Source organism: Pseudorca crassidens, chromosome 7, assembly GCF_039906515.1.
Source record: "Pseudorca crassidens isolate mPseCra1 chromosome 7, mPseCra1.hap1, whole genome shotgun sequence".
NCBI lineage: Eukaryota > Metazoa > Chordata > Mammalia > Artiodactyla > Delphinidae > Pseudorca > Pseudorca crassidens.
Genome location: NC_090302.1, coordinates 13,053,293 through 13,066,540, shown reverse-complemented (window position 1 = coordinate 13,066,540; position 13,248 = coordinate 13,053,293). Strand labels below are relative to the sequence as shown.

The window sequence follows — 13,248 nt, the reverse complement described above, 5'->3', positions numbered from 1 at the left end:
CAGTAGAAATTAATACAAATTGTAAATCAAATGTAATTCAATAAAATAAATTTTAAAAAAAAGAAAATGGGAGTGAGAGGAAAAAAATCTAGAAGCTCAATCCAGGATATCTAACATTCCAACTATTGGGAATTCCTAAAGGAGGGAAAAGAAAAAGAAAGGGGAAAGCGATCAAAGGAATCATAAAAGCATATTTTCCAGAGTTGAAGGAAGAACTCAAGTGTTCAGGATGAAAGAACCCAGCACAATGGATGGAAAAAGAGCCCCTCCGGGGCACAGTGTCATAATTCCCAAACATACCAGAGCTGTGTGGATCCGTGCTGGCATTAGCCAGGAGCCTAGGGGAAGGAAGCAGTGGCTGAGTACATGGGCCTAAGTGAGGAGATAGGAACCATGGCTCTGGAGAACAGAGAGTCTGGTGTTCCTGAAAATTCCTGGTGGAGAGTCTCAGCGAGAGATCCCGGTAAGAAATGGTCAGGTTACATTGAGACTAATCAGGGTGATCATGTGCTGTTCTCTGGCTACAGTCAAGACTAGTTAATGCCCTACAGGGCTGTAAAACCACAAGCAATGGGGGCGCCCAAAATCCACAAGTGAACACGTAATACACACACTATGTACACACATACGTAGTGAATGGCAAGTCGAATAAAGATGTATTCCCCCAGGTGATAGAACAATCCTGGGGTGGTCCTCTTAACAGTATTCCAGTGGGACACTGGGATGACAAGTTGGGATGACAAGCTGGCCTCCTTCTGCCTTAATTCCAAGTTTGGGTGATTTTTCTGAACACCCCTTGACAATGCAAAGCACAAAGCTTCAGTGACCTGGCAGCAATGTGAGTGACTAAAGCAGGCCCACATCAGGGGACACTCAGACCCAGTGTTGAGAGACAACAGGGAGAGGTGGGGACGGGGGAGAACAGGAGCGCACACACCCTTTCTCCAGGTGTGGCTCCTCCTTGGCATCAGGGGCCATTGCCATGGATTTACACACCACCCATTCTCTGCTCACCGACTCCCACACTTTTATACCCAGCTCCACTGCTCCCTGAGCCCTTCACAGGGCCTGTGTCCACTTGGCATCAGGCTTGATATGACCCCAAAACCCGTTCCTCCCTTCATTTTCTAACCCACCAAAATGGCTCTGCCATTCTCCCCGTTGCTCGAGCCAAGAGCCAAATGTGACTCCCTGATTCTTGTCCATTAAAAAGAATGGATAACAGCACAGGAAACTGTAAACAAAATGAAAAGACAACCTATGAAATGGGAGAAAATACTTACAAACGATGCAACTGACAAGGGATTAATTTCCAAAATATACATACAAACACCTCATACAACTCAATAATAAAAAAAAAACCCAATCAAAAAATGGGCAAAAGACCTAAATAGGCATTTCTCCAAAGAAGACATACAGACGGCCAACAGACACATGAAAAGATGCTCAACATCACTAATTATTAGAGAAATGCAAATCAAAACTACGAGATATCACCTCATACTGGTCAGAATGGCTATCATCAAAAATGTCTACAGGGCTTCCCTGGTGGTGCAGTGGTTGAGAATCTGCCTGCCAGTGCAGGGGGCACGGGTTCGAGCCCTGGTTTGGGAAGATCCCACATGCCGCGGAGCAACTAGGCCCGTGAGCCACAACTACTGAGCCTGCGCATCTGGAGCCTGTGCTCCGTAACAAGAGAGGCCGCGATAGTGGGAGGCCCGCGCACCGCGATGAAGAGTGGCCCCCGCTTGCCGCAACTAGAGAAAGCCCTCGCACGGAAATGAAGACCCAACACAGCCAAAAATAAATTTTTTTAAAAAATGTCTACAAATAATAAATGCTGGAGAGGGTGTGGAGCAAAGGGAACCCTCCTACACTGTTGGTAGGAATGTAAATTGGTGCAGCCACTATGGAGAACAGTATGGAGGTTCCTTAAAGAACTAAAAATGGAACTACCATATGACCTAGCATTCCCACTACTGGGCATATATACAGAAAAGGCGAAAATTCTAATTTGACAAGATACATGCACCCAATGTTCATAGCAGCACTGTTTACAATAGCCAAGACATGGAAGCAACCTAAATGCCCATAAACATATGAATGGTTAAAGAAGATGTGGTATATATACACAATGTACTATCACTCAGCCGTGAAAAACAACGAAATAATGCTATTTGCAGCAACATGCATGGACCTAGAGATTATCATACTAAGTGAAGTAAGTCAGATAAAGACAAATATATGATATGATTTTTATGTGGAATCTAAGAAAATGATACAAATGAACTCATTTACAGAACAGAAATAGACTCACAGATACTGAAAACTAACTATGGTTACCAAAGGGGAAAGGGGAGTGGGGGAGGGATAAATGAGGAGTTTGGGATTAGCAGATACACACTACTATATATAAAATAGATAAGCAACAAGGACCTACTGTATAGCACAGGGAACTATATTCTATAACTTGTAATGATCTGTGACGGAAAAGAATCTGAAAAAGAAATTATACAAATAAATGAATATTATATATATGTATATATATTTTATATGTATGACTGAATCACTTTGCTGTACACCTGAAACTAACACAACACTGTAAATCAGTTACAAAAATTTTTTAAAAAGAAAAGATACATGCACCCCAATGTTCATAGCAGCACTATTGACAAAAACCAAGACATGGGAGCCACCTAAGTGGACACCTAAGTGTCCATCAATGGATGAATGGATAAAGATGATACATATATATATATATTTTTTTTTTTTTACTGAATAGCATAGGCAACTGTCTTGAATATCTTGTAATAACCAATGATGGAAAAGAATCTGAAAAAGAATGTATACATATTGTATATACACACACACATACATATAACTGAATCACTTTCTGTACACCTAAAATTAACAGTATTGTAAATCAATTATAGTTCAATTTTAAAAATCATATTAAAAAAGGATGAATAGATTTGGAATGATGGTCATCATATATTATGTATGAAAGGCAAGCAGTAGATTGGTATACCCATTCCTTTAAAGAAAATTAAATAAATTACATCACATATAATAAGTTACATAGAAGAACTATGTGGAAGCAAACATATACTATTAATAGCACCATTCCTCAAAGGAATGGTGCTCAGCAGGGTGGAAGGGAGGACCTGCATGTTCTACTTTATATTCCTGTTATTGTTTGAATATTTTACGACCAGCTTTTATTTTGATATGGAGCCGTTTAAGAATAAATAAAACATATCCATATAATAAAACACTACACAGCCATTACATCTGTAGAAGAAGAATAAGTGACATTGAAAGATGTTAATAATACATTAGGTATAAAAGCTGATAACAGAATCATATGTCCAGAAGGATTCTGGCTTAGTTTTTAAAAAATCTATTTGCAAAAAGAGGTCTGGATTAGGAGATAGTAGTGTATGTAAGAGCCAGAGCTTGGGCATAAGGGAGACCTGGGTTTCAGCCTTAAGGGCTGTTGATTTGCCTATGATCTTAGGTAAATTGGGAAAGTCCTCTCAGTCTCAATTTCCTTAACTGTAAAGTAGGGATAACAGTATCTACACTATAGAGAGGTATTCTGTAAGGATTTGCTGAAATAATGCTTGTCACCCCTAAACTTAGCACCGTTACTGACACATAATAGATAAATGCTACCTGCTCTGGGAGCAATAATGATTATTCTAATAAAATCTTCAAATAATAATTATTAGGGATATATACCAAGTTGTTAACAAAACACTGACCTAGAGATAATAAATGGCTTTTTATTCCCCCCTCCCATCTCTGTGCTTAATCAGTATTTTCTAAGTTTCTTTTTTCTGACCATACTTTTGCTTTTGTAATAAAAACATATTTGAAAAATAGAATATTTCAAGCCGATAGCCAACATTATCCTTAAGAGTAAAACATAACAGACATTCCCAATGAGGTAAGAAATGACTTAGATGCAGGACTCTGCTGCGTTTCAAGGCAAAAAGGCAGGAAAGAAACTAACTAAACTATTGAGAAAGAAAAGACAAAAGTTAGGGTCATCTTCTTAGAATTTCCCTGAGAATCAACCAAAAAACGCTCCTGGTTCAGTAAAGTGGCTGAATACACAATAAATATACAAAATTGAAACTGCTTTCCCAGACACCCATTGGTAGCTATTAACAGAGTGGGCCTGTGGGTAGCAGGAGAGGCAGGTGGACAGGAGACCTCAAATCTGGACAACCTGGTGCGGCTGTACACACAGTGTGGATGGTGACCAGCCCCCAAGCCAGGGAAAGAGCCAGTCTCCAGAACATACCCCACAGTGCACCCAAGCCCCAATCTTATTCTCGTGAACAGTACAATTATACTGCACTATTACTGAATTTGCATTAAAACAGTCGTGTATTCAACATAAATGTTTAACATTTACTGCTATTTTTGTGACTTATGCCACAGCCCTTTACTCCTAAATACTGCAGTGAATATTTACTAAGATTAGAGATATTCTCTTACATAATCACAGTATAGTTACCCACCTCAATTTAACCCTATTACAGACTTTTCTCTCATCTAATATTCACATTCCAACATCCTCAGTAGAACCAGTAACATCCTTTTATACTATTTTTTCCCTCCAGCACAGGATCTAGTCTGGGGTCAGAGATTGCATTCGGCTGTCGTGTCTCTTTAGCCTCGTTTAATCTGGAACATTTCTATGACTGTTCTTTACCTTTTTTTTTTTTTTTGTGTGTGTGTGTTACGCGGGCCTCTCACTGCTGTGGCCTCTCCCGTTGCGGAGCACAGGCTCCGGGCGCGCAGGCTCAGCGGCCATGGCTCACGGGCCCAGCCGCTCCGCGACATGTGGGATCTTCCCGGACCGGGGCACGAACCCGTGTCCCCTGCATCGGCAGGCGGACTCTCAACCACTGCGCCACCAGGGAAGCCCTGTTCTTTATCTTTTATGACGTTGACATTGGACGAATACGACCAACCATTCCTCCCCCAACCCCCACCCACCCTTTTAAATAAAAATAGTTTTGCATTTGTCTGATGTTTCCTTGTGACTAGTTTCTAGTTATTCGTTCTTGGCCAAAATACTGCAGAGAGCATATATTGAGTCCTTCTTAGAGTAATACATCCGGAGGCACATGACACCTGTCTATCCCTCCCTGGTGATGTTAATTTTGATCACCCGATCAGGGTGTGGTCCGATCTCTCCACTGTATAATTACTGGGGTTTGTTTTATGGTCTCGCTTGCAACTAGTATGCAGTCTGTGGGGAGACAGTCTGGCATCATACAAATATCCTGCTCATTGCCAAAACGTCCCCCTAGATCTAGCAACCCTTAATGATTCTTGAGTGATCCAGTCTTTACTAGGATGGTTGCAGAGGATGGCTTTCCAGTTCTAGCATTTCTTCCACTTCACTGGTTGACTCAGAATTTTACTGTCGCAAAGGTCCTCCATTCTTCCTATGTATTTGCTTATCTGTTATCAGTGTGGGCTCGTAAATGTCTGTTTTTATGGGCTTATAATTCATTACTCTACTTGATTGTTTTGGTGCTCAAACACTCCCAGATGTGGCCACTGGGAGCCCCTCCAAGCCAGTGCCTGTGTCCTGTGACACACCCTCGATGTGGTTTTTGAACATTCCCTTACTTTCTAGCCTCACGAGATGTCCCAGGCTCATCATGTACCTACCCTGCCCCAGCTCTGGGATTAGTCATTTCTCTGAGGAACTCTGGGGAATGGAATTACAGACCAAGAGCTGAGAGCTGCTAGAATATCCTTCCTTCTTGACCTTTTCAGCAGACAGAGCTAGGAAATAAATGTAGAGTGTGTGTGTGTGTGTACAAATATACATTCAGGACTTCCCTGGTGGCACAATGGTTAAGAATCCACCTGCCAGTGCAGGGTTCGGTTCCTGATCGGGGAAGATCCCATATGCCGCAGAGCAACCAAGCCCACGCGCCACAACTACTGAGCCTGCGCTCTAGAGCCTGCCGGCCAGAACTACTAAGTGCGCATGCTGCAACTGCTGAGGCCAGCATGCCTAGAGCCCATGCTCTGCAACAAGAGAAGCCCGCACACCACAACGAAGAGTAACCCCCACTCGCCGCAACTAGAGAAAGCCCTCGCGCAGCAGCAAAGACCCAATGCAGCCAAACAAACAAACAAAAAAAATACATTCAAACACATATACATGTGCACGTATATATACACATTTTAGAAATCATGAGTTTGCATCTATATCTCCAAATCCATGGAATCTGAAGTTTAACAAGTGTTCTGAGTGACGCCTGCGATCAGAGGAGGGGGAGGGGGAGCTGCTCCCGGACCCCTGCCCCCAGTGGGAGGGGGTGCGGGCACAGCCTGTATGGAGGAATGGACAAGCATGCCAACCTGGACGGCAAATTCCTTCCTGGACTGTTGTCTCCACTGGCAGTGAGTCTTGCTTTGCTCTCCACGGTCCACCGAGCCTTAGCGTACCAGTCTGCAGAAGTCTCTCCGTAGGGCCTGAATGATGCTGAAGTAACTCAAATGATGCTTCTTCAACAAATGGGAGCGTGCTGCTAAGAAGAAGGAGGGACTTTGAAAAGAAAAACTTGGGATTAAAGCATATCATTGCTAAGAGCTAAAAACAGAACACGTGTGCTTAGAAGTCAAAGTCGTGGTCCATGCTAGAACTTCGGCTTGAAGAATTATCTAAGAGTATTGCAAAAGACAAATAATTGGAAATCTGGAGAAATAAACAATCATACTAGCAGAAAAGCAGGCAAAGGATATGAAATGGCAAGTCACAAAGAAGCAATACAAATGGACAGTAAATAGGGGAGAATATGCCCGTTCGAACTAGTAATTCAAGAAAAGCAAATGAGGACAGCAATGAAAATATGCTTTTGGTCTAACAGTGTTTAGGTAATAGAAACAAAAAAGGAAACAACCTAAGTAGAGAAAAATATATAAAATATATTGAGAAAATGTAAGCGCTGTGATTCTGCTGCATCAGGTATCACATCAGATTGTCAAGGTGAATTTGTTTTGTTATTAGGCTGTAGGGTCCAAGTTTATTCAACTTTGTACACTTAGCACCTAACGATGCTCGGCACAAAGTAGGTTCATAAAGGGAAAGGTCATATTTCTTGACAGAGCAATAAAAGTAGGAATTAATCACAAAAGTTTATCTGCCGCTTGGAAATTCAAAATGCATGTAGAAGCGTGTGTGCAAATGTATGTGTGTGTGTGTAGGTGTGAGAGCCAGGGACACTAGGTGTGATGGGTGTGGCGTGGGTCCGTGTGGGTAGATATCGCCTACACGTTGGGATGGGATGTGTGTGTTTGAGCGTGGTTCTGTCCAGGTGGTCTGTATATCGGTGTGCATACGTGCTGGGCTGCACCCCACGGGCCTGCAAGCCTTGCAGTTGTCCAGCCTCAAGACCAAAGAAAGAGCCTGGAAACAGCCACGGAGACATCAGTGGTTTATTGGACAGGGGATCTTACACGTCCAAAACAAAGGGTCCTGGAGCAACACTCCACAGTGTACAGCAGACGGCAGGTACGACACGGCAGCCATCTCGGCTACTCAGGGGAGAAGGAGGCTGCCATTTACAGGGGAATTGACGTCAGGTTGGCTCATCAGTCACCAGGGAAACCGCGGCCGGGGCCCATCCCTCACCGCCCCTCTGGTTAATGACCATCACCATCACGAGGGCAGTTGTTTCCCCTTAAAAAACTAGCAGGTGGAGCCGTTCTGGCCTAAGGACTAGAACAATTACTAGCTGGGGAAGGGGGTAAAGATGCTCAGGTGATAGCGTGTAGGAGAAGCAGGGCCTGGTCGAGCAGGGGACGTACAGAGAGCAAGAGAGCCGCCATCTTGAGTGGCCTGACCACACACTCCCCCGCTACGTCCCCTGCGCGACCCTTACCATCTGGCTCGCCCCTCTTCCGCAATATCCCTGGGGTCAGGTATGCAGGGGGCACTGCAACCACATACCACACGTGCGATACAGACACAGCACCTAACCAGTATCAAGGGTAAGGCACTTATCCGGTCAATTTTTCATGGGAGTCCAGAGCAGGACGACAACGGCATCTCGCTGGAGACCCAACAGTCAGACTCCTTTTGCAGTGAGGCAGCCGTTGTTGCCCAGTCCGTAACCGGATGCCTTCCGCCCAGACTAGGGACCTAAGATGCTTAACAGGCGCGGTACAAGGGATATCGCGACCACTGAGCAAAATACGAGCGGTGACAGCATGCTGGGCTAGCAGCACCCCCGCCTGCGGTTATCGCCCTGGCCTGCAGTGCCATGCCACGGAGCAGGCACATGGCAATCGACCGCAGGGCTAATGCAACGCTGCTTTCTCCAGCAGGCAAAATCTGTCCTGTTCCCCACGGGGCAGGGAACCCAAATCACCAGGGACTACCTGCCAGCCCCAGGGCCATCTTATAACGCGCCCCCCGGGGGCAGATCGCATGGCAAGAGCAGAAGTGAGTTATTGTCCTGGCCCATAGCTGTCGCCGGCTCTTTGGTGGTCGAGAGCCGTAGTCGGATGGGGACTAGTTGGCTCTGGTTAACATAGCGTAGGCACTGGGACGACGGCTCCTGGGATGCTCAGTGATAGTTCCGGGCTTGCGTTAGCCTGCTGATCCACAGCTGAGGGCGGGTTCCCATCCCTATATGGTTAACTGGCCCAGCAGCCTATCAGTTCAGCCGGCGGCACTGGGGCTGGAGGGCGGGTGAAAACGGCAGCGTGTGGCATTCTTAGCGGCCCATTCCTCAACTTCAGGGCGGGTCCCTTGGTCACCAGTGATATTCATAGGGGTCCCGTATGTCACACACAGCTGTTCTAGACCCCCCAGTGGTGGGTTTTGCATTGCTCAACAACGTGGGTAGGCCTTTTGTAATGGCTTCCACCTGTTACGACACACCTAGGCTGCACGTAGCTCTGCCCCCCCCCGCAGCTGGGACCAGGAGCACCAGGGTACCTAGTATTTTGCCATTGCCCCAGGCCTCAACCACTCCTTCCGGGTAACTGGCCACAGGCCTGTCTCTGAAATAATATCCCTAAAGGCCGTGTCTGTAGCCGTTGAGGGGTGGAGGGTGTGGGTATCTCGTCTTGCCCAACGGGAGAACGCCTAAGTATTTGATAGCTAAGCCAGGTCTGTACGCACCAGCCATCCCCGTGCAGTCAGATGAGCCGGGAGCACGGGGCTGCTACTCTTAAACTGGAGAGCGAGGGTAACAGAGCATCGTCAGTGTAGTGGAAGATAAGGGCATCTCTCACAGCGGTCAGCTGTCGCAGGGCCCCAAGTGCAGGGACGGCCCCCGCACCGCGCCCCTCCCCGATCACCACACAGTTTGCGGTTCCCCCCCGTCCTTACCTTCCAACATCTCGGCGTTCACAGGAGTTTCCTCGGCTTCCTCGGCTTCCTGGCCGACACCAGTTGGGCTGCACCCCGCAGGCCTGCAAGTCTTGTAGTTGTCCAGCCATGAGACCGAAGAAAGAGCCTGGCAACAGCCAGAGACATCGATGGTTAATCGGATAAAGTGTCTTGCACGTTCGAACCAGAGGATCCTGGAGCAACACCCCACCGTGGGCAGCAGGCGGGGCACGGCAGCCATCTTGGCTACTTGAGGGAGAAGGAGGCTGCCGTTTATAGCGCAATTGACGTCAGGTTGGCTCATCAGTCACCAGGGAAACCAGCAGCTGGGGCCCGTCCCGCACGCATTTCGAGTTAACGACCATCTAGCCTAAGGACTAGAACAATCTCTAGCTGGGGGAGGGGGTGATGATGCTCGTGTGACAGGGTGTAGGAGAAGCAGGGCCTGGTCGAGCAGGGGATCTACAGAGCAAGAGAGCCGCCATCTTGAGTGTCCTCACCATATAGTGATGTGTTCCAGTTTAGTTTGTACAGGGCGGTGGTCAGGGTGCGTGGCACGTGCCGAAGGCAGCAGCTCAGGCCCGTGGGGTCCCAGGAGGTAGGGCGGAGGCAGATGCCTCGTGCCGTGGCCAGGCTGTGGGCGTCAGCGGCCGAGTCCCTGGCTGGCCTGTCCATAGGTCCTGCTGCAGCTGTGGCCAAGGGCCACGGCACACAGGGGCGGGGGTGGGGGAGCAGGGAGACACAGGATGAGGGCTGGGGGGGCTGCGGGGGTGGGCAGGAGGCCAGCGCAATGCCTCCAGACCATCTCTCTGCAAGCAGCACTCACAGTCAGCCCCCCGCACGGGTCCCTGCCCCGCTACCATCTCCCTTCCAGCTCATCCCCTCTTCCTTTCAAGCTATAGCCAGGGAGTGAGTTCAAGGTCCTCCCACTCCCACTGGAGGTCTGGGGAAACCAGTCCTGGCAAGAGGAGGGGGGCAACGTGTTCACTGCAGGAAACGCGCAGGACGATTGCCGCCTAATAACTCAGCGCAGATTTCCGAGCAGCACGGCGTCTCCCGGGCTCCGCGGGCCGTGGAATTCAATATGATATGCTTCAGCCTGTCAGCTAATGGGCTGCTGCTGGAGGCCACGTGATCCAACCTTCCCGGGATGTTAAACGATGCTGAAAAGTGGCCCAGATTTATCTAGCGGCGCAGTGTGTGTCCCTGCCTGTGGGCGTGTAGGGAAATGACAAGTTATGAAAACAGGTCTTTGTGAGCAAGGTGGGCGGGGACAGGGTTTTCAGGGCTGCCCCGTGCCGGGGTCGTCGCCAGCTCACCCAGGTGACACACTGCTCCACGACATAGAGCATCAGTTTCCCCACCTGTTAAATCCATTATTTGATTACTCTTCCCTCTCTAACCTGTCATTCATTCCCAGAACATTCCACCTACTAGGTACTGAGTTGTGTGCTAGGTGCTGCCAGGGCTGCCAGTGGGATGGACAAGGCCCTGCCGTCCTGGAGGGAGGGGAGCGGGCATTAAATAACCGTCATGAGGAGCGCCATCAATTCTCACGGCCCTTTATCACCGGGGCCGCCGCCAGCTTCCCGTCGCCGGGATCCCTGCACACCGTCCCACTCCGTGGTCCACCCTCCAATCCTAAGCTCAGTTGTCTGTCAAACCACAGCCCCGACCACAGTGTCCTCTGAACGCTCTCCAGTGGCAAGGAGGACATCTTCAGGGTGGCCTGCACTGCCTGCAGGGCTGGCCCTCTGCCAGCCTCCCCTGCCCCACGCCGTCCTCGTTCTCTGAGCCGGATCTGTGCGCAGGGCCTCCCTCCGTGCTGCCTCCTCTCTGCTCTTAGTTAACCCCCGTCCATCTCGCAGCATCAGGTGGGCAGGGCCATGTCTGGTTTTGCTCATATCCCCACCTCCCCAGGGTTGGCACGGTGCTGGCAGGAAAGGGAGAGGGGTGAGCCAGCTGAGCAGGCCTTAGCCAGGTCACAGGGTCCCTGGCAGAGGTACGGACGCCCCACAGGGCACAGGGCACGGGAATCCAGAGGGGCCACAGGAGCCAGGCAGGGAAGTGCAGCTGTGAGGATCGTTATCTGACTCACGTGTTTAAAGGTCCCCAGGATGCAGGCGAAGGACTGATGGCAGCTGAGCAGTGGAGGTGGGTGGCGCGGCAGGAAGTCCTGCAGGCGCCCCGGGGGGACGGCGCGGGGCTGGGGAGCCGTGGGTACCTTCCCCGCTGGGGGAGGGATGGAGGGCAGATGGGGGCTGCCAGCGAGGGTTTGGGGTTTAGGAGGAAGGACCTGCTTTAGAGCCTACATCCCACTGGCCCCTATCGACCAGGAAGGGTCCCTGGGCCCCCGCTCCCCTGTGCGAGCCCCATGGCAACGGTGTTTGTGCCCACTGAGTCCTCTTGCAATGCCCCGCCCTGGGGAATTTAGCGGAGGGAGAATAACCTGCTCCCTGAAGGGCTTTCATTTATACTCTGGGAAGAGCCATAGACCTACTAAATAAAACGGCCTCAGTACAGACTTGCAGGGTCTACTATAATTACCTGGGAAGAGCCAGTCTGCTGGGCTTTTTTTTTAATTTGCATTTTTCAAAGTGTTTAATGGAGATTTATACAAAAAAAAACAGCCTATCGGGTAAATGCACAACTTTACATTAGGCTGAGAAGGCTGAGGGGATACTGGGTCTTCACCCCTCACTCCTCACCTGCACTGGCTTCAGCAGTCAGGAGGCCACCTTCACAGACTAGCAGATACAGAGACCAAACTAGTGGTTACCAGTGGGTGGGTGATGGGGAGGGGAGGGGGCGGGGGCAATCCAGGGGGAGGGGATTAAGAGGTACAAACTATGATGTATAAAATAACCTCCAAGGATATATTGTACAACACAGGGAATACAGCTAACATCTTACAATAACTATAAATGAGTATAACTTTTAAAAATTGCGAATCACTATATCGTACACCTGTAACTTATATATCAGTAATATTGTACATCAACTATACTGCCTCAGTTTAAAAAGTTCTTTTAAAAATAAAAGAAGGCTGCCTTCGCTCATTCCCTCATTTATTCATTCCACACACATTTCCTGAGCACCTCCTCTGACCGGGGGTGGGATCCAGGAGTGAATGCACACAGCCCTCCCCTAGAGAGAGAATCACCTTGCAGTGGGTTAAAGGGGCACACAAAGGCTGGGGCGGGGGGACCCAAGCCAGCCTGTGAAAGTGGGGTCAGCTTTGCAGAGGAGGAAGCTTACCAGGCCACAGGGGAGGGGTCGCATCTGGGGCGGAAGGAAGAGCCTGGACCTAGCCCTGGAGGAATGGAAGAGATGGGGCTTTGAGGAATGGTCGAAAGTGTGCTGAGTCCTGAGCTAAGGTTCACCGGAGAAAGAGGCAGCCTCTCGGCGGGCTGCCCCGCTGTCCACCTCCAGGGGATGCCCCCAAGGTCCTTCCCTGGGTGTCACTGCCCCCTGCACAGTGCACAACCCTCACGGCTGCATGTGGTGGGCCTTTTGTTGGGGCGGGAGAAAGCTGGGCCCCAAATGGGCAGGTTCCCCAAACCAAGTGGGGAGTCTGAGCTGGATCCAGGTGGCAGGAAGCCATTTTGTGTCTTTCGGGAGGAGGGGGACATGATCAGAGTGGCATTTCCGAAAGACCACTCTGGCAGCCTGTGGAGAATTTGTTGAGGTAGAGAGACAGTTGGCTGCCAAAAAATGGCCCGTATAGAACACATATTTTGCCAAAAAATATGACAAAAGCCTAATTCTTTTCATCTGCAAAGTGATGCTGCAAATCAACAAGAAAAAGACCAGTCGAAAAATGGGCAAAGAACACGAGCAGCCAGTTTGTAGGAAAGGAAATACTCATGACT

General features: G+C 48.9%; 1 protein-coding gene across 9 annotated transcripts in view; it reads right to left on the bottom strand.

Moving 5' to 3' along the window:
- Positions 1 to 5,006: 5,006 nt before the first annotated feature.
- The window catches only part of TTLL11 (tubulin tyrosine ligase like 11), a 266,594-nt gene continuing 258,352 nt past the window's right edge, over positions 5,007 to 13,248 (bottom strand). For 7 of the 9 annotated variants that reach the window (XM_067743438.1, XM_067743431.1, XM_067743428.1 and 4 more), the window contains 2 exons: positions 9,377 to 9,503; positions 5,007 to 6,566 (listed from right to left, as the gene is read on the bottom strand). In XM_067743438.1, coding sequence (XP_067599539.1) covers positions 6,227 to 6,566; positions 9,377 to 9,503 — 467 coding nt within the window. In that variant the 3' untranslated portion in view covers positions 5,007 to 6,226. Of the gene's footprint in view, positions 6,567 to 9,376; positions 9,504 to 9,876; positions 10,587 to 13,248 lie in introns of those variants that run through there. The other 2 variants (XM_067743429.1, XR_010944864.1) reach the window with 2 other exon arrangements.